This window comes from Brachyistius frenatus, unplaced genomic scaffold (assembly GCF_029030835.1).
Source record: "Brachyistius frenatus isolate BFR_SWC_R1_liver_20210118 unplaced genomic scaffold, ASM2903083v1 Contig_24, whole genome shotgun sequence".
In the NCBI taxonomy this organism is placed as follows: domain Eukaryota; kingdom Metazoa; phylum Chordata; class Actinopteri; family Embiotocidae; genus Brachyistius; species Brachyistius frenatus.
Genome location: NW_027210623.1, coordinates 2,697,574 through 2,720,290, shown reverse-complemented (window position 1 = coordinate 2,720,290; position 22,717 = coordinate 2,697,574). Strand labels below are relative to the sequence as shown.

The 22,717-nt window shown below is 37.8% G+C and overlaps 1 protein-coding gene across 1 annotated transcript in view; it reads left to right on the top strand.

The window, feature by feature from the left end:
- Positions 1-5,404, top strand: part of gpc5a (glypican 5a) — a 123,012-nt gene extending 117,608 nt beyond the window's left edge. Inside the window, exon 9 of the mRNA XM_069697752.1 lies at positions 1,775-5,404. Coding sequence (XP_069553853.1) covers positions 1,775-1,932 — 158 coding nt within the window. The 3' untranslated portion in view covers positions 1,933-5,404. The remainder of the gene's footprint in view (positions 1-1,774) is intronic.
- Positions 5,405-22,717: the final 17,313 nt, after the last annotated feature.

The window sequence follows — 22,717 nt, the reverse complement described above, 5'->3', positions numbered from 1 at the left end:
GGTGACGCCCTTTCACAAATATGCACGGGCTTCTCAATATATCATCATCAATGTCTTAAGGCTATTCTGACCCGATTTGATGCCAGCTCGACGAAGATCGTGAACGTATGAAATATGTAATTTCCTGTTGCCAGCAGGGGGCGCTGGGACTATGACTGAATATTACCATACAGGTGTCTTCAGGGTGGGACTTTTATCAAAGATGTGTAATGTTTGAGGAAGATCGGAATATGTACATAAAAGTTACAGCAACTTTTAGTTTCATGGCGAGACGCTCAAAATGGCTGCCCTGCCACGGGTTCAACGGAAACAAATTCTTTTGATAACTTTTCATCTCCCAGGTGTTAAGATAGGACAGACAAAATTTCAGGTCGGCCCGTCAAAGTCAAATAATAATAATAGCCATAGGGCAGCAGACATTAGTTGTCTTGATAGTTTCACCTTGTGGGGCTGACGGAAGGTCAGAGGTCAGCTGGTTCACAGCATGAGACTGAGTCAAACCACAGCCAAAAGGGGAGTTAATGATTGTTTATTCGGCCTGGTGACTTTTATTACGTAAAAGCTTTTGGGAGTTTATCTGTAGATCTGTGGTGTCCTGCGTCGTAAGTTCTTGTAACTTCAGGATGACCTGATACTCTATGCGCTGAAAAGGATGTCCTGCTACATGGTTGAAGAAGTCCTCCAGCGTTTCAGCAGAAAGAAAGCCTTCTTTGCTTAACAATACTTTTTTTCTGAAACATTTGCTGTAACCTCTTGTGACCATTGACTTTATTTAAAAGTAGACACAGGTCATAGAAAAATTAGTCCATTAGGTCTATTTGATTTGACTGATCTGTGATGCAACTAACTGTATCAAGTCTAGTCCGATTCATTAGGAATAAAAGTGATATAAAATAGTGTATCATCTGCATGGAGTGTTTTGTATTTACAGTTATATGACCTATTGGGAGCATCAAAGAAGAAAGAAGCATCGGAGTCAGAAGTTACTGTCTTGGTGCACCATTTGTAGTACGTAGAGTAGAGAATAAGTTGTTACCAACTTGGATATCTTTGTAGTTGAGAGTTTAAAACACATAACTGCACTGCCACCTGCTCATTAAGTTTCACTCAGGCTGTTATTTTTGTTCAATGTTATAAGTCACAATTTCCTGAATGGGAATTACAAAAATAGAAGTGTTATCTCAGAGGATCTACAAAATCTGTGCAGAAATTACAAGATTTTTTTTTTCCCTATAATCCTTCTGATGATTTTTACTATCATAGTTTGTCATGCCCATGCATGCAATCAGCCATAAAACCTCTGCATACACACTCTGGTGGCTGTTGACACAAAGGAGCACCCAAGATGCTCTTTGCTGAATCACGAGGGGCTGAGTTGGAGGCTGAAGGTGCTCCTCAGTTGCATCAGGTCACTATAAATAGGGCAGTGGAAAGTTTACAAACTCCCTTGATGGTTTAGTTAGGGCACTAAAGTATTGCAGCTGTGAAAGCTGTGCACAGCATTACGGCTGCAGTTATAATTACGAGAAAAAACTAAACAAAACCTAAAACATGCAGATTAGGAATGATTAAAATCTGTAAGGTGTTCGGAAGTGATAGAATGGTTTATGTCTTAACTTTCACTGTTACAACTGCCAATTTTTTTTTTTTTTAACATTTTCTTTCTTATTTTTGTTACCTACTGTGGCCCGAACACTTCACTACACTTCCATGATGTTATATTGATAATGAGCATTCTTCTGACTGGCAATGGTGGTTTCTGCTCTCTCCTCAGTGAATCCAGATGTGACCAGTGATCACAAACATCATCATCATTATCATCATCCACCTGTCAAAGATTCAGAAATGGAGGGCAGATCCAGGAGCCTCAGACTGACAGGAGCCATCTGGATCCTGGTATTGCCTTGCTTACATATGTTCCTGGCCTTGTAACAGCTGCCTTTTTGCAGCATGAAACTTTTAAACTTGATTTCAAGCTTATTTATCCAGAAACAAAAGGGCCAGTGGATGTAACAAGCGCCGATATATCACGGACCTCCACTTCCACACACTGCTGGACATGGTAGGAATGAACACTAATGACCGTGTGGAAATGACAAGACTCCGTGGCTTATATAAAACAGCATATGGTGGCTTTGCAAACATTAATTGATCATTTTCTTATCAGTTACCTGGCATTCATCAACTCTAACAGTGACTTATTTAACAGACCATATTGAAAATCACTACAGAATATATTGTAAATGTTTTATTGTATTTCTGCACATTAAAACTCATCTGTAGGTATAAAAGCATTAATTTGCTTCCTCATGTCACACTACACCAGGTAGTACATCTTTTCAGTGTTCCCCACAGCTCTTGCAGCTGCAATGTTTGTACAAAGCCAAATTAAAATGGCCTTTTATTCTTACGAATTTTTTCTGCGTATAAACCAACACAGGTATTTTTTATACATAAGTGCTTCAGACTGTGCTTCAAATAATTGTGGGAAACCTACACTATACTATCAGGTATGTACTGTATGTTGTAAATTTTTCTAATAACAAAACAAAAAAAAATAACTCAAGACATCTGCTTCTCTTCTTTATAAAAGCTACCTTTCAGTCTGGAATCCATTTAATTGGTATATTTCAATGGTAAAAGTGACCTGTAATGGTACAGCGGATAGAGGTGGTGAAAGGAGAGGGGAGGGCAGGTGGAAGTGGGGGGGTAAGTGAGAGAATTCACGCCACTTTCTTCTTTAGAAATAGATTAGTTTCTTCAAGAGTCTATTATCATCTTTCAAACTCAATCTTCCTCTGCCTTCATAGGCCTGGATAGGGGCCGATAGCTCCTGGAGCCACTGGTGGGGAAGAATCCAATTGCTTCTACCTGCTACCTGACTGCATGCTGCTGGTGTGTTGATGACAGGTTTCTATGCAGAGAAAAGTAAAATAATTTGTTTCACATATTTTGCCATGCATGTCTGGTCAGTGGCTGAGAGAGAAAAGTACTCACTGGTACTGAAAATTGACTCTTTGGCTCACATATGCTGGGGAACTATTTGTAGAGCTAAAAAATATCCCCTTTTTAGATGCTGCAGGAGTGAAAATGGCACTCTTTATGACCAAATGTGATTACTCATATTCAGCATATATTCATGTATGCATTCACAGCACAGAACTAAACCAGACAAAAACATTAAAGCTGCTACTGTAAATAGATCGCAGTGTAACTGAGACATTCCATTATGTTTTTCTATGTGTTCAAGTGTACAGAAAGATTTATAACAGATTGTTTTAACAATAGTTCTGTAATGATGCAAACATAATTCTAAGACAATATGACCTTAATTTATGATGGTATATTACAATTAATTGGTACTTACAAATGTCTGTGTGAGACCTGTCACGATTTCTTAATGTGGAAATGAGCAATGCAACACGCAAATTAGACTTCATCTTTTGTTTTACCAAAGGTTGCAGCTTTTTCTAGCCTAAGGTACAATTCCCTCAAGTACACTGTTTGATCATATGTGATCATATTGTAAAAGCTACCTTGCAGTTATGTTAAAGCATGCACAGTAATTGTGACAGTGAGATGCTCATCATGATATGCAGTCAAAGTTGTTTGAGGAGCTTGAAGCTCAAGGTTTATAAATGTGATTCATTATCCTCATCATTTCTTACATTGGATTTAATGTCTTCTGTTGTGGCTTTTGTTTCTGGGTGAGATTTCCTAACGACAATAGTCAGTGCTTAACAAGCGTAATGCAGTTGTCTCACTTCTTAACAAGTCATGACGGCTCCCCGAAACCAATTATATTACAGGTTGTCACCCTCAAAGTCAGAGCTATTCTCATTGGAACTAATGTGTTAATGACACCTTTAAAGAATGGCGTTCAGTTTCTAACAAGGTGACAGGCACAAGACGCAGAGACAAAGGAGCCTTGATGCTAACTATACAGTCGATGCCAGGTTATACTGGTTCTTCTGTAGTTAAAGAAAGGAGTTCAATTTGATTTCTTATGCGGTTTATTCCTGCTACACAGTGTTATTTAGAGGAAGGAAGAAAAAAACCAAATGTTGATGACAGTGCCGGAGTCAGTGATACTGCACCCACCTTCAGAGAGGTGTCATCCTGCAGGCACCGCAACGTTGAACACCATGTTTACTTTCTAATATCCTGTTTGGAGAGTAAATTTGTCATTTGACAAAATAAATCCCTGCATTACATGTGGCTCTATTTTTACTCAGTTGTCTTTAAAGGAAAACTTTTTTTTTACTACAGCTTGTCGGTTCAGTCTGTTCTACTGGGGTACTCACTGAAATCAATGCAAAGATCCTGGAATGCAACTACTTTGCTAAAAAGCAGTTGAATGATCACACAGGTTGTAAACAAACTCCCCAGGATAGTCAAACTTGTTAGGAAACAGTATAATGATGATCCAAACTGTCTATACCAGACATTGATTACAGATTACAGATCTGAGCAAGTGTCGGCTTATTTACAACCTGTCGGGGTTTCTGTCGTTTGTTGGTTCTGTTTTCACCAACGACACCATCGCCTCTTTTCCACTGATGGTGGAACTCAGCTCAACTCTACTCACTTGTTGGGGATAGTCCCTGGTGCCTTGTATTTTTTTTGGTATCACTGCCATTGAGGTTCCAGGCAAACTGAACCAACAACAAAAGGTGACATGAGAACACTCAGTGATTAATCAGAGAGAATCATCACAGGCACGACCCGCCATTGTTACGCCAGGCTTATAGGAGGCGCAATTTGTCTTATTCACTGAATCTGAAACTGCATCCCCTCTTTATCCTCCATTGTTCATATGTGTGTTGCGTTGAAAAAGATGTCAGTGCAGTTTCTTGCGGCGTCACTTTTGTAACAATGCTGTATTGAGGGGGGAATGTCTGTTGTGGAAATAAAATCCAGAAAAGTACCTGCTACCAAACAATGAGTAGAGATGAGTAAAGTAGAGCCGCTACCGGCAGTGGAAAAATGGGTTTATGTTCCCAGATGTCAGCAGTGTTTTAGATGAGCATGTGATTAAGTCCAACAAACTTAGAGTTTCTGTTCACCGTAATAATTTTGTGAAATAACTTTAAGCCTTTTTTCCAGCAGTATCTCGAGGCTTTAGGTTGTCATCCATACATTTTGTCTGGCTCCCGGTTAGGCTCACAGCAGCTTCATCTAGCAAGCGCTGAGAATCATCAAGTCTTTCGAAACCTGCTGGGACATGTAATCCACGGTTTTATGCTTTAATGTGGCTTTAAAATGATTTTATTCTCCTGTATCAATCATTACTTGGAAACCATGAACTCTCACTGAAATTTTACTTCTATCAAAAAATGCTGTATATTTCTGTTCTAAACAATCCTGTCATATATATCAGATCACATGTTAATACTTTTTAATAAAATGGTGAAAGTAAAGATTACACAATAGTTTCTGCTGATGTTTGTTCATCTTTTTCAGCGACATTTGAAGCAGTTTTGGTATTTTTTTTGTCCTGTTGCCTTGATGGTTTGAGCAGCACTGAGATCTGAGTGCTCGTCACTGCAACGCTGTGCCCTCACGTTGACACCTTGAATCCGTGATCTCACGCTTTGGTGAGCACTCATGACTACAGGCGAGAGCTGGAAGAAGGATTGAGTAGAAATTTGATATCTTTGATTTACAGCTCAGCTTTGACCTCGCAGTCCATTTATTACCAATGTCTGTATCTTGAAGTCGGTCTCACCATCCATTTTACAGTCACTGGTGAATGAGACACCAGTATACCTGAAATGGTTCTGAAGGTCCTGAAGTACGTGTCTCGCGTGTCCTTTTTTTTGTGTTTTTTTATTACCAAATGCCTCATCTACTGGTCCCAGTGACTTCATGTATTCAACAATGATTGCCTCTTTACAGCAGAGATGCTGCCTTCATGCTATCAGTAACTATTAATAGAGTGTGCATGGAGCTGCAGCTCTGATGGCGGTGGTCCAAACTACTAACAACAGTTAAAAAGGATCATCTGAACCACAGTTTTTAGGAACACCAAGTTCCTTATTATGGTTCCTTCAGTGGATATGACACCCATAAGGAGTGACATGGCAGTACACCCCTGTTTGATCTCTGTAGAGGATGGTATATTTTATTATCACATATATTTGACTGAATCAAACATTTTAACCAGCAGTGGCTGTCCTAAAGGTCAAACCAATTATACTCTCGGACTGCTCACCATAAACTAAGATTTTGTCTCTTTTAGCACGTGGACACACAAGCACTGCATGTACCTCCTGTTTCTTGACTGTTTTCTTTATTTTTTTGACGTAGAGATTCCCCTTTATTGTCTTTAACCCTTTAATGTGGAGCTCTATCTACAGTATGTTTGTAAAAACAAAAATCACAAACCACCAAAGAAGACCATCGACAGTGTAAGTAGTCATTTTATTACGCATGCATAATGAAAAGTAAATTTAGTCTCTGGCTGGAAAAATGTTGCTATGTTTTTTTTATTTTTTTTTATACAAAATCAAGAGTAAACCAAAGAACATAATCAAAATTGGAATCTGTATGGAACTGATACAGAACATAATCAAATATCAATAAGATTCAAGTGATAATCCATATTGTTTCTGCACTATTTAGCTTATCAAAAACTTCTAAAAGTCTTTCTTTAAAAGGGTGACTAATTGAAGAAATGGATAATATGTGAAATGTTGAAATATTTTTCACTAATGACTAAACTAATACAAAATCGGTAAAATCACAATGATTTAATGTTTAATATTGTGACAGAAACTCAAAATGCAGTTTGTCTTTTAAGAAACTGTGCCTTTGGCCTTTTTCCATTACTGATAATTGGGTGTTGAAAAGCCTGGACACTAATAAGGATGGTGTTCACGTCCCTCACAGAGAACTATACATAAATGGTGATATTAATGAACTACTGCATTTAAAAGAGGTGAGGACAGGTATTTTATGAACAGCGCTCATTGCAGTAGTTTCTCTGTGCTGGAGTGAGTCCAATTACAATACACTTTGGTGTCTTAAAAATTTCTCAGAGGTAAAGCTTCAGATAGTATGAACCATTGTCTTTGGAGTCTTTTATCTCTGCGTACTGCAGAGATGCTCCTGGGACCTTCTAAGGAGAATAATGCTGAGCACTGCTTAAACGTATACAGAGATTAATTTCATATTCCCACTGAGGTTTCTGTTTCACTCAAAATTATTACTGTGACCTTGACAATGGCTAACGTTTAGCTTCAATTTAGACAGGAGCTTTAATCTTCACAGTGCAGATGCGGACAACGCTTTGTGTCATTCTTTAAGTTATTCAGGGTAAAGACAGTGTTTTTAGAAGCTTAACTGTGAACACAGATGCCTTTGGATGAGTCAAGGAGACGACTTAATAAAATATGAGTAGAATATGAGTGAGGTCACTTTTAACTAAAGAAGGCTTATTACATATTATATTGGCCTGACAGGATTTTTGTATTTTCAAATGTCAAAATGATTAAATGATTAAAACTCAAAATTTATAATAATTTATATTTTTTGTTTCATAAATTTGTCCCTTGGCCTGCTACATTTTAAAATTCCCAATCAGTCAGCAATTGTCCAGACTGCTCAACAACAGGGTTATTAATTTGATAAAAATATTCATCCTAATAACTTTATTTATCCTCTGACATTTCATCTAGCACCAATTCAGGGTCAACGTTTTCACTTGCCATTATAATATCTTAACGGCTATTGACTGAATTGGCACAAAATTTTGTACAAACATCATCCTTTGGTATCACCAAACTCAGGAGGTTTACATATTTGAATTTGAGTGAAATATCTTAACCATCACTGGATAAACAGGAATTCTATTAACTTTGGACTTTTAACTTTTACTTTAAATCAAACGTCATCGCCGGTACAGACGATGCATTTTTCTTGTTCTTTAGTCTTTAACCAAATTCCTGCAAAACTAATGTAATTCCCATCCTCCTCCGTTATACCTTTTTGGTACAAATCAACAAATGTACGGTAACAGTGAAATGGTGAGCATGGTAACACATCAACACGTTAACATTGTCCAAGTAAGTATGTTAGCATGTTGAAGTTAGCGTTTTAGCTCAAAGCACCATGATGTCTTGATTACAGCCTCACGGAGCCACTAACCTGACTGACTCTAAAGGTCTTTACATAACAGGGGCGTGACAAATTTACAACAGGAAAATTCACTGGTGAATATTTTGCATCAAAACTATTTGTCCCGACTGCGATGCAAATGTTCTGAAAAATTAATATCCTATTGGAAAAATAAAACGTACCGTTTTTACCTTGCAATTTTTCCTGTTCTGTGTGAAAGTACTAATGACAAAGTGAACAGGTTAAAAATATGTATCGACATTAGACAACTGTTTTATCTGATTTTATAACATCTGTACAGTATGAACAGCACAGAAGGCTGTATTTCTTATTTCTATTTCTATAAGAACAAGCAGGTTTGAATCAATCATTGATAGTTTCGGTCCATCCTGTTGTCCAGCCTACTCGTAGGTTTAAGGTATGAGGCGTTGTGTGAACTTTTAGTTAATCACATCTATTCTCATCTGTCTACTATGCACATTCAAGCACGTACACAAATAAATACGGTTACAAACTGAAGTATGTAACAGCAGTACTGATACCAACTGCTGAAGCTCAGGTCAAGTGCTGCTTTTTAACCTGCACAGTGTAAAAACAGAAAGACATTATGAATGATAACAGGAATATCTGACTGAACATTCACAGCTTGGATCCAACAGTAAGGTTAAGGACCTGCATTTATTCATGACTGCTTCATTTCTATTATTCATTTATCTCATTTTTTATTTTCAGACAGATAGAGAGCAGTCGGCACCAATGAGCACCAAACTGAGCCACCCTGCTGCCCCACAGGTACCTCTCACATGTCTTCATGTGTGTGTTCAGATATTAATGGCAGTTGAAGGGCTTAGACTAATGAGACACACACACACACACACACACACACACACACACACACACACACACACACACACACACACACACACACACACACACACACACACACACACACACACACACACACACACACACACACACACACACACACACACACACACACACCTCTCCTTCCTCCTGGAGTCTGCAGCCGCATGCCTTCTCACTTTCTCGTTTTCTGTACTTTGGTACTTTTTTTTTTCTGAGCATGGCGTAAACAGTCCCATCAATATAGTGTTTTCCTGCTGTCTACCCACCCACTGCTTCCAGATTATCAGACAGGACTAGAGGACAGGTTTCACAATAAATCCTCTCATTCCTTCCCTCCCTGGCTTTCCTCTTCACTCATCTTATTTTTCATCACTCTGACACTCCTCCTTACTCTTTCACAACTTGCTCTGATGCTAAGGAGAAATTTAGTTTCACAGCACAATTTTTTGACTATTTCAGTAATTATTTTCAGTCTTCTCTTTTCATAAATAGTGTTGATTTTATTACAAGGAAGAATTATATAAAAAGCTAATATACTAAATTATATAAATATATGTACGAGTTTGTATGAAATTTACCTCAGCTATCATTGTATCAGTCATAGATGTCCCCCAATTTGACCTGAAATTTAAATTTGTTTTTATTTGAGTGCTGGATTTATTCTCCATGAGCTGAGAACTGGGATCAGGTGTGAAGATAAGTGACCATAAATAGGCTTGAAATATGTGTGCAGGAGTCTAACAGTTACGAAAATGCTATTTGATGTACTGCTGTGATGTCAAGTGAACCTGCTGTCTGGTTAAAAAAAATATCTAGGACAGTTAAAGGCTCACTGAGCAGAACACACAGCTGAAGAGAGGCAAAGAGGAAATTTGAAAATGTGGAAAGTTCAAACAAATTATGTTAGAGTCAGACCTGAAATGGTGAGCAGACTAGAAACTCCACAAATAGCAGTAAATTGCATGAAAACCACCAAATAAGGTTCTGGGCAAAAACAACAAAACATATTTTTCACCTTTTGTAATTTTCCGAGTAGAGAAGGTGACAAAATAACATTAGAAACAGATTATCTTTCCTGATGCGCCTGAAGCCTGGGAGGACTTTGTCCACTTTGTCTTCATTGGGTTCATCTCCGAGTCGGCTGTTAAGGTCAGTTGGCATCTGGCCACACAATGTAATATTGCAGTGGTTGCAACACACAAACAGAGGGCTAATTTATCATACAGCGAGAGGATATTGTTGTCCTTAAAATGTGACAAATTACATGTGCAGTTAAAGGTTTATGGTTTTGGAGTGAGAAAAATGAATGAATTCATCTTCTCCGTATTTGCACTTTACTGCTAAAGACACAGAATTAGCAACAGTGCATATATTTACTCAATTCTTCTATAAACCTTTGTAATAATGACTCTTAATTTTGTATCCGTGCTGTAGCATTGCCATCATCGCTTTCAATGATGTTCAGGCAGACGAGTTCCATTTTATTTACTGACCTACTTATTACAACTCACACAAACATGGCTGCCACTACCAAGACCATTCCCACCACTCCCCATGGGCACTGACCCATTTGCCAGAGAAGCCAACCTTCAAATTTTAAAATTGTTTAGATCACGTAAGTCATGCTTAAATCTCGTCCTTAATATTTCTCCTCTGCTGCACGCCACCGGCACATACCCCCCCCTCCCACCCCACTCTTCCAATTCCCACCCACATCCTTTACCCATAGTTCTCCGGTGCAAGGTGTGTGTCCTGCTTTACATCAGCTCCTGAGTGAGGTCTGACACATCGTCTCTGCATCCAGGGCAGACGTACTGCCAGTTCAATTTGACACGAGTCGATATATTATTTATGCCTCTTAATTAGGCAGTGAAGCAGCAGCTTATACGAATGAGACATTTAGTAAATCAGGGTCTTGGACGGAACTTTCAACACGACTTTGCCACCGCACAGAAAAACAAACCTGATAAGAAATGGCAGAGTGACAGAGGTTGAAGAGGAGGCAGTATTTTTAGCTACAAGCACTGATATTATTGTGATCGTTTTAAGAAAGGTACAGCAGGGTGCTCATGAAACATCCCCGCATGCAGAGTGAATCTCACTGAAGATTAGTCAGGCCTTTAACTCACTGAATTTTTGCTCTTCCCGGCACCAAGTCAGAACATTATTCCAAATGGTTTTGGAAAATGAACAGAAAATTTGTAGAAGCTGAACAGAATGTATGTTTTCCTGTTTGACATTATACAGTTTGTATGTCCTGTTCATGGTCCCCTGCATTAAAGGAGTTACATCCAGAGGAGGAATTTTCTGCAAACACCTCAAACTCTACACATTTTATTGTTCTGGATAAAATGCGGATGGAAAGATAAATAGCAGCAGATAAGCCATTTAGAGATGTTACTCTTACATATCTTCTAATGAACTCATTAGGAAATTGAATTATGTCATATCAAATGTTAAAATACGGATCAAGACTTATCAAATATCAGATTGTCAATATCGACTTGTATTGTTTTGTTTTCTCCTTTTATATACAGTGTTGTAATTAAGACTGCAAATGACATTTACGTTGTACAACAGATCACAAATAATTTATGAATCATTTAAAATGTTAAAAACAACTAAGAGTTCATAACTAAAAGAGCAGTGGTGAACATATTTTAATCTTTTACTCAATACAGCTATGGAAATGTACAATTTAAAATTGTGTACAAATCTTCCTCTGAAAAGTTATATCTTTAATAAAAGTGCAAAAAGCACTTTAATATCGAAAGCAAAAATTATGTAAAAAAAGATCTGTGAGAGCTACATGTTGTGTATAGACTAGTTCTACTGATGATGCCAAGTTGGAGCTATTTTTAACACTTTCATATGGCGACTATGAATAAGTCAAGACATTTCAAAAATTCATCATGTGTTTTGAATGTATAGTTTTAGTAATTTAGTTTCTAGTTACTTTTCAGTTCTGTTGAGGAGGAGAAACATGAAGTAGCATAAAATGGAGATAGCGCCTTCAAATAGTATTAAGTCCACTACTTGAGTAAATATTCTGCTGCTTTCCTGCATTTTCAAACAACAAAAGGAGGATGACTTATTTGTTTGTGTTTGATAAGTGAACTAAAGATTGACCAGTGATGGACACAGTTAATTTAATGCTGATCAAGTAATCGATTGATTCTTTCAGCTGAAACTGTAAAAATGGTTAAAAGATGGTAAAACAGGTAATTGTGGAGGAGAGAAAGAATGTTCTTTTCCTGTTTGATATATGCTAATGTGATTGACATTTATTGTGCATAATTGACAATTATGAGCAAATTAAACTTTGGTAACAACAACATTTGTATGTTCAAATTATGTTCCTTTATTTGTAAATAGCCAACAAAATCTCAGACACAGCTTTATATTCCGAGTCTACAAATCCATGCTGCTTTGGGAGCTGAGCCCTTTTAGTTTTCTCTTGTCATTTGAAAACAGGCCAGCAAACAGTACCTGTTTGGCACTGGAGCCATATGCCTCTGACATGGCACTATGCTGAACCTTGTCTCTTCTTTTTCTTTTGCAGAGTACAGATCAGTGTGGTGACAGGCCGAACATCCATTGCATTGGCTCACTCGATTCCTCGATTCCTCTCTTTCTCAAGTCAAGTGGTGGGTCACAAAGGATAAAACCGTTTTCTTTCTCTTCTGTGGTGCATGCTAATGTGCAGGCTGTCAGTACTGAGGTGGCAAAGCCCTCAGGGAGGGTTTTGCACTGAACTATTTCTTGTCTGTAGAAAGATCAGGGAGGGTAATCTCTGTCTCTGCTATCCAGGACTGTTCTGCTGTGTAATTCACGCTTTATCCCAAATCCAGAGGGAGAAAGACAGCGATGAGGGAATATTTATTTGAAAACCTTTAATGTATGAAACAAGAAAAAAATAGAAGCATGTTTGTACATGATTACAAAGGGCTTAGGGCATTGACATCAGGATATTTTTTTAGATGAAGTGAAATACATTTCACAAAGGCTCTTTACACAGACAACTCGTCCCACAAACGAGTGTGCAACCAAGTCAATTTAACAGTTTAATCAATATGAACTGCAGCTGTCAAATGAGCCTTTCGAAGACAATAAACGCTGCCCACCAGGGTCATATGAATATTATAGAAAAGGCCCAGGTGAGTGTGTTAGTGTATTGAACCTACTATGTTGAGGTTAAGCATTAACACAGAGAGTGGGTGTAGAAAACATCTGGTCTTATTGGCTAAATCAGGACTATATTACATTTAAAAAAAAAAAAAAAAAAAGAAGAAAAAAGAAAAGCTCCTCCAGAAAATTTGATACTTGAGATAGATTTTGAAACTTACTTATGTCTTATTATACAGTACTAGGTTAAATCCATTTAATTGCTCAACTCTTGTGGGAGGGAAAATTGAAAACCAAGGTTTAATTTCATAGGTCTCTATTTTCAAGGGACTTTTTTACCGTCTCCAAAGCCCTCACACTATTACTTGTCATGTAAAAAGCAATTACAATCCGTGCCTGGGTGAAATGTGTCATCAGAGAATCCATTAACAATGTCCTCAGACCTTAATATTTACAGTCATCACCCTACTTTCAGTGGCAACGCTGAGTTTTATGAGTTGTGAAGGACAATTAAAAGACATTGGTCTCACTGTCGGATCTGTTGTGTTAGGCAGTCTATTTGAGACAATTAGGATTTCACAAAGGTATTTATTGCAGTGTTATTGTATTACAAAGATTTATACAAGTGTTCCTGCTGTGTCCCTTTATCTGACACGAAAAGCCTTTCGGCTCTTACATTGTAGTTATTTAATTAAACAAGTGCCACTACAATAATTGTACGGGTGTAATACGTAAAGGTCTTTCAACATTAGAAACAACATTAGATTGTATTCTACAGTCATCTCTCTTTAAGGAGATGATAACCAATACAAATCAAATTCATGATGCGTCGGTCTAATAAAGTAATAGATTAAGCTCCGTTTAAAGGAATAGTTTTATGCAGTCTTGCCAACAGTTGGATGAGAAAAGTGCAAACCGCACTAATATCTGTATGCCAAATACAAAGCTAAGGCTAACACATAGTTAGGTTTGGTTAGCTTAGCATAAAGTCTGGAAACAGCTAACATTAGTCTGCCTGTGTCTGAATATAAATGGGCCTGCTGTTGCCTCATGAGCTCACTAATTAATATGTTGTATCGCCTGTTAATCTCACAGTGACTAACTCCAGGACATCTTCCCCGTAGATTCATTCTTTATATGAAGTTAACTGTCAACCCCAAAAAAGCAAAAACAAATTTAAATTCTTTTTTTTTTTTTTTTTTCCATATTTTTAGAATATATATTCTACAAATTGTATCTTCCAGTATGATGCAGTTTTCCTTAATTTCCATACAATTCTGCTGAAAAAATATGAAATCATGTTATGTCAATGGTCGTTTTTTTTGCCTAAAACTGTTACATTTTTCAAAGTTTGATCCTCAGAGAAAGTCAAGAATCAAGAGCAGCGAGATGGGAAAAAAATAGCGAGGAATCCTGCTTAGTGTAATGTTAAAAAAAATGTAATGTTGAAAAAAAAAATTGTTAGCTTTGAGGATGTTCTGGTTGATAATTTAGTAACGTCACTGTTGCTGTTGTGTTTTTTTTATCCTGAGAAACAACATGTCTTTTTCTATATTTAGGGTTATAGACCACATTTTGAGGGAAGTATACTGTGTATGAGGCACATATAATTCATTTCGATTAATCGCTGACAACAGCAGAGAAGTTTATGTTTTCAGGTTTATTCCATAGATTTTATATTCATGTGTTTCATATGGCTAGAGCTAACCTAGGGTAACGTCTGCAATTCTACATACTTTAGCATTCAGGAGGATTTCTTTTACGCCAAACACACAATAAAACCATCTCTTCTGGCTGTTACCGGTAACATTATGTTCTGCATGCTGTAAAAGCCATTTGCTGAAGCAGCTACGGAAAATAGTAATTTTAAAAAAATGACTAGAATTCACAACTGTCCAGTTGTGTGACAGCTGTTTAAATATTCTGAATGCAAAGATAAAGCGAAGAGCAAACGGTTTCAATTAATTTTTCAAAACATTATGCCAGCGGATCAGATGGTGCAGCTGCAGTTATAGCACTCATACTGTATTTCTCCAGCAATACAGTGAAGCAGAATTAATTCTTTTTACAGTCACGGTGGGTTTTGCCAAGAGCAATCCAAAATTATCAAGTGGGATCCCACAGAAAAACTCAGCTCTGCCTTTGAAATCCATAAACTTTTTGTATTTCATCTGGAGTTTGGCCCTTTCACACCGCTTTATCCATAATTGAAGCACATAAATAATTGTACAGACAGAAAGAGAGATTATAATGAATAATTCTTGTTCAGATGTGAAGCCGTTTCGTGTTGTCCCCATTGATGCTGTCATGTGAAAATGAATAAATGGATGTTTGGGGGAGCTACTAAGATGCATTGAGTGTGGCAATGCAGTAAGCTTTTTGTTTCAGGCTTCTCTGTCTGCAGACGTACTGCTGCCTCCTCTGACGGAACAAGACACTGAGCCAGGTTTGACGACTGACAGATTACAGGTAGCAGTTAACACATTCATCTCAACTGTGCTCGACAGAGCTCGACGCTGACGGTTTCTTACCAGCTTCTCTTTCTCTTTCACTTAATCTTTTGGAGGTGGTGGTGGTGGATCTTGGGGGAAGTCAGCTTTTGAATTTCATTACATTTCTAGAATCCAGACTGTGTAATCTGCTGCAAATATAGCTAACATGCGCATGTTAAACATTATGAACATAATATTAGACAAATAGATGTGAAATAAGTGAGTCATTTTTCAAAAGAATTCATATTATACATACTGTATACCTGAATATATTATGTAATTCTAATATCAAATATATGCAGAAGTTAAATCACTGTTGTCCCTGGTAAGAATTAGCCAGGGGGCGCTCTAGAGGCGTCTCAAAAACCTAACAAAAGCTTGTTGTTTTTGCGTTCATTGCATCTAGCCACGCTTCCAACAGAAAAAACAGCATCACAAAATGTGCGAAGGTTGTTATGAACACAGATATATTTTACAGTATTTTGGCAGAGTTCGATATTCAGCCGTATTTACATACGCGTCCAAAGAATTGCAGCGGAGCAAGTGCCTTTGATCAAACTGCCTTTGGATGCCAACATAAACTGAATCATTCTGCCTCAATGAATTTTAGTTTTTGTTGGAATCTGTTGCCGAGGCCAACTGAGAGAGCTCGCGTGCGCGTTACTATAAAGTTTTCTCCACACCTGGATTGAGGTGTGCCGCAGCCTCTTTCTGGGACACCAACAATAAACCTGGAAAAGACAATGAACTGTAGCAGGGCCGCGAGGGCAGACGACAACCGAGCGGGCGCTTTTGTAACAGCAACAATAAACAAGCGGTTTTCTTAATACCTGTTTCTTTACAATAGCTAATAATGTCACAGTATATGATCACTACTAGTAGCCCTTTACATGAATAGCCACCTTCTTTGTTGTTTTTTGCTCTCTGGAAACAATGTTGTCTGACTTGGCGAAGATAACCAAAGGATTTGGTGGTTGAGCATCAGATGATTGTGCACATTGCAGATGTAGGCACTACTGGCACTGGCACAGAATTTATTGTTTCAATTTAATTTATTTTTTTTTTACCATCAACACTGATTGTACATTTACTTAAGAATGAATGAATTTCCCTTTTAATGCTCAAAGCAATTCATAAAAGAATCTGGAAAAGGTGAGAACAAAGGAGAGAGAAGTGAATACACAAATTAGCTCAAAGACAAGGCAGAAAAGAAGCTGTTTTTAATGGGGTTTATTTCAGTTCATTAGTTTTCATGCAGTAATATTTTCTTAAAAAAAGGGATTTATTTCATAAGCAGCGGTCTGTAATTTAGCAGAGAAATATGATCTCTGCACACTTTCTAAAATGCATTAGCATCGAGAACGGTACCTGTGCGATAATCTGGTGTTTTAGTGGAGGAATGAGACTGAAATCTGGCGTCTTGCATTTTAGTCTTACCTCAAACGATCTGACATGTAAATATTCACCCAAATCTTGATGCAGTCTGCCACCAGGAAAAAGTAATTTTATCTCTGTCACTGAGCGGTTCTGAATAACTTCCATTTTGCTGAAAATCAAGATATAAAAGTTACAAAGTTATTTATTTATTCAGTTTATATAGTGATTTCAAAAACATGAAAATACCAGGTTTGATAGTGTATCAGTAGGGATTACTAGAATATTATAGATAGTCCTGTCATACTGTTTATTCTTCTATATTTAAAGATATTTATATCAGATTTTAGCAATGGATAATCTGCATGTGTCTAAAACCACAGGATAAACTATAGTAAGTTTGTAAAGATGTTAATTGCCGGGGGATCATGAAATGTCTAACATGGAATTAATTTTTTTTATAAGATGTACTTTGGGGCCATTTTACATGACCATGAAAACCATTAAGTGACGGGCTTTTTTCACAGAAAACAATCATAGTTGGAACAACAAAGGTGCAAATAATAAAATGAATGATTGTTGAGATCCATTTCGCCGCTTCAGTTTCAGAATCCTGATATTGTTCCTGCATCACGTCATCACTGTCATGTTGTAGAGCAGAACAATCAGTTATCTTAAAAATGACAAGTTTTCCTACTTTGACAAGTTAAAATGTTTGCAGTGAAAAGTTGAAAAGTCTTTATTTTAAAGGAGTGCATGCTCCTTAGTGTTTTCCTTTAGTTGTGAAGCTTGTCAATGTCAGACATATCAAACACACAAAAATTAGCAGAACCTACATTTACCAGATTCTATTGCGCGTAAGCCGAACCCCTAAATCCTTTAATTAGGCTACGTTTGCCAAGTATCACCCTTTGTAGCAGCCACTAGAATAGAAAACCTTTTTTAGTTTACCTTATAAATTATTCAGAAGCACTCAGTGACAGAGATACAATTAGTTTTACCTGGTGGCAGACTGCATCAATATTTGCGTGAATACTTACATGTCTGATTGTTTGAGGAAATACTATAAAGCACGACACTAGACTTCAGTCTCATTGTCTCCACTAAAACACCAGATTACTGTGCAGGTAACGTTCTAGATGCTAATGCATTTTAGAAAACTTTGCAGAGGCTGAGCTAATAGAGTTCTTTACTAAATTACAGATCACTGCTTTTGAAATAAATCCCTTTCTTAAAAAATATTACTGCATTCAAATAAATGAGCACAAATAAAACATTAAACACAGCTGTGCTTTGTCTTTCAGCTCATTTGCATAATCTGAACACTAATTCACTTTTCTTACCTATTTTACTCATGTCCTTTTTTCTCAGCCAAGCGGTGTAATGTTGTTTTACAAATCGCTTTAAGCATTCATGGCTAATTTGCCACTTTTTATGTCGATGTACAGTCATTGTTGACAGAGAAAGAACATTTTTTTTTTTAGTTTCTTTGCTAGCAGAGCCTTCATGTATCAGGATGTGTTGCGCACAAGCTACCGACTCTGATACCCCAAATCGTTCGGTTCTCTTTGCAAAGTCGCTCCCCCCTGTACCACCCACTTAAGAAAACTACTTGTCCAACATTGCTGTCTATATCAACCTCTGCCCGATTTCACAAACACTCTTCAAAAGCTACCCTCTGTGTCTTGCTGGTTTAAGTTGTCTTTTCCAGATCATTGTCGGTATAATGAAGACAGTCTCCTGCACACCCCTGTCCAAGTGAAGAAAAAGCATTCATGCATATTAATGACATATCTGTCACGACTCTCAGTCATTCCACAAAAAGTGCCGTCTCTGAAATTCACCACAAAATGATTCAGTTTCTGTTGGAAGAGGGCAACCAGTAACCAGTTACTGTATGGTCCCCCCTGGCAAATGCAGCCGTAAACTCTACCTTAAATAAATACGTCTGAATATCTGAGTCTGCGAAAACAAAACAACGCAAGATGTATCTTTATTCATAACATCTTCTACACTCATATTTTGGGATGCCATTTTCGCTGCTGGAATCTATAAGCGTAGAGAACAAAGTTGCGTTATGGTACGGCATCTGGAACGCCCTCTGGCTACGAAGCCTGTGGTTCTGTACACAACGACGGAGCTGTAGAAACAACAGAGTTGGCAGCTGCTTCCCAGAGACAGAGAGGATTTATTGAGAAATTTGTTGATTAAATTGACATTCAACACCAACACTGATTGTACATACTGAAGAGTATAAAGTCTGGGTCAAACTGATGATCGAGTTTATTAAACAAATATTCTATCCAGTAACTTTTCTATTTGGGGGAGAGTTTGTGTGTATCTCTTCAGAGATTTACGAGGTCAAACTTGAGTGAGACTTTACATTTGACAAAAACAATGCAATATGAATTTATTCCAGACTTTTTTTTCATATATTTTCATAGTTCAGAAAGTTGAAAGGTTTAAGCTTAGGTTTTGTTAAAATAAGAGACCTGAAAAAGGTTATTTTCTATAGTTACTAAACAAAGGAAGTTTCCACAAACTACAGGAAAGAAAGTCCTTTTTTAATAAAATGTTTATTATTACCATTGTATTATTTTCCGTATACAAGAATGTGTAACAAAAGCCAAATAAGCAATCCATTTTAGTCTTTTAAAAAATGGTAAGGCATGTCTGCTTATATAACCATCAACTTCAGTTCCCTCAAAACACTTTAAACAGCGTGCACTGATAGCTCCAAAAATCTTAATGTGCTCCTTAGTTATCGGATTTTGCAAATCACAACAGTACCACACTCACAGCATATGTTTCAGCAAAAGTGCAGCAAACGATTAACATCAAAATGGAGACCTTACATAACACATTTTGCTCTAAACATCGTGTAAAAAACAACTCAGCCAACCATGATTTTACACTTCCTTTGTTTTTCAAGAGAGAATGAACAAGACAGAAATAATAATAATAAATATGGCTCACAGGCAAATCAAGTTAAGCACTGAATCATCTCAAACAGTGACACTGTACGTCTGTCCAGGGTAGCATGGCATGTCAGGAGAGAGGAATACACAAGGCAGAGGAGAATGGCTAACATTCCTCTCGGTGTAATGAGAAGACCGTTTGCACAGATACCGGCTCTTTGGAAAAACCTGACCAACTTCTGAAACATTCTTTTCTTAATTCAATTTCTTTGTTGTATTTCAGAAACACAGTAAAGCTCTGCCTTTTCCTCACTCATCCAAAACTCCAGCTGCTGCAATCGCAGATCTTCGGGAGGCTCTAATGGGTGCATTCGACCTTTGTATGGCGGCAGATGCTTACTGAGTCTTTACACTTTGAACATTTTTGTTGTTGTTAAGCCTCACTGAGGAGGCAGCAGTGCCAAATCTTAAACAATGGTGGTATCTGAAGCCACGCGGCGAGCTTCCTGCCTTATTATCAAACACACACTGTACTGGTTGTTCCACCTCAGTACCAACCGAGAAATATCTGCCTCCACTGTGTTTTGTAAAACTGAATTTACGTGGCTGTTTAACTGCAGCAATATAACCCTCTAACTTGCACTTCTAATAGACTCTTTTATCTTCTAGTTATGGTATATTTATTTAATTTGGCAATTATAAAACCACCAAAGCACAGGATAATCTGAATGCAACTTTGTTACTGCCCAATTGAAAGAAGCTTCAGGGAACAATACACTTAACATGAAAATAAAAGTGCTAGGAAACACCTATTTGTCTTTACTTTGAAAAGTAAGAACATTCTGTATCAAGTGGAGATATTCTCTGAGAAATGTAAACGTCCAGAGCTAAAACTGAATCATCTATCTGCCCTTCGTCTGCTATCTAGGGTTGTACTCCTGGGTGGGTTAATCCTTACAGATCAGGAAAACGGGTACTGCACATTAGGACTGACAGCTACTTACTCTAATAGTATTTTATTCAACATTCAGCTTGTTATAAATAGTTACAGCTGGATGTCCTCCCACCTCTCTCATCAGCCTGAGCCACTGCATCAGCACCCGTTGATGCTTCTGCTAATGAAGTGAGTTCACATTTGTTTGTTTTCACCTCTGCCTAACACAGCTCTCTGCGCTCACATAAAGATACCATCATCTGGCAGAGGAAACATGAGCAATTTTAAAATTTAGATGAAGAGACAAGTGCGATAGAGTGTAACCCATGTAATCCTCTGCATAAACACTTATTTTAGATTTTGAGAGGCGGGTCAACTGTGCTTATGTGTTAAGCACCCCTGGTTCTATCTCGTACAGGCTTTGACCTTGAGAGGGCTCGACAGGCTTATTCAGTCACCCCCGCAGCGTGTACTGAAATTTGCATGTATATTTTCAGCCAATCAGAATGGATTGGCTGACCCACAGCTTAGAAATGCTCATTACATCATTGCTTGTTGCCTGCACTCGTCCGTCTACCCTTTTTAGGACTTTTAGGCCCTCAAGTTACGATGCTGACCTACGGGTGGGAAGTGAGGAAGTCTCCTGCCCTTCATCATCTCCCTGTGTTGCTGCCAGGCATTACTGGTGAGTACCTAGCTGTGTTTGAAATCACCCCCATGTTCATTCACTACTACCTATAAAATGGACACAAATTGTGATTATTATGATTACCATATGATTACTGTTGTTGTCATTCGGGTCACCACTGTCATCTTTTGAGTAGTACATTGGTCATTTTGGCGTCTGTAAGATGTGACGTATTGCATTATGGGATTGTTGGCATTTCTGAATTTTTTAGGGCACAGCATAGTGAATAATCCACTCAGAATTTTGACACTCAAATAAAATGGCAGATAGCTAATGTAATGCACTAAATAATTAATAGAGAGTGATTTGAGACACTACTCATGTTTTCATGGTTCCCTTCCACTCCTAAGACCTTCACAGACTCCTCTTAGCAAGTAATATATTCTCAAGATCCATTCTTATGTGGATATAGTGCACATTTGAAGTCCATCTCCAGAAGATCATCAAGAGAAATTTTTTATAAATGCCTATTTCCATCCACTCCTGTCAAGTGAATATTAGAAGTTGGGCGTTGAGATGAAGAGTTGACTGCCATTTAACTATTGCAGAAGAAGATGACAGGATAACATGACACTTAAAAGAGAAGGGTCAACCCTAAAACATTGGAAAACCCCGTAGACACCATAATAGAAATATGGTATCTACATGCTTGTTTCATGTGGTAACTTGACAAAGGTTACAGTGTCTTCGTCTGTCCACACATCTGTTTATGACTACCTCCATTTTTCATCCCTTCAGTGGATGTTGGAGTCACACGCTTCTTATATGTCATGATTTTTTCACCTAAGTCTGTTTAAATTTTACTTTGTCATACTTAGTTTTTTATCTGTGCACCAACTTTTTCTGTTTTCTACCAGTCCCTGTACTGATTTACTCCTGAACAGTATGATGTTGAGGAGGGCCTTACTTTACTCCCCTAAGTGTTGTCTTTCCTCAGGCTTTGGATGGAGAGAAGCCTGTTGTGTTCCACAATTAAGATTTACACATCAGTGGTTTAATTGTGTCATGCTGTTGTTTGTGGGAGGCTGCTGTTCAGTCACCTTCTCCTAAAGCGATTTCTGCCGGGAGTGCAGTGATAGAGGTCAACCGTTGTACAGTGAGAGCTTCCTGTGGTGCTTGGGATCTCTCTTGTGAGTCATATGAGCACAGTGAGGACAGATTTCCCTTATGGTGCTCTCTGTGAAGACTGCCGTGATGCTGG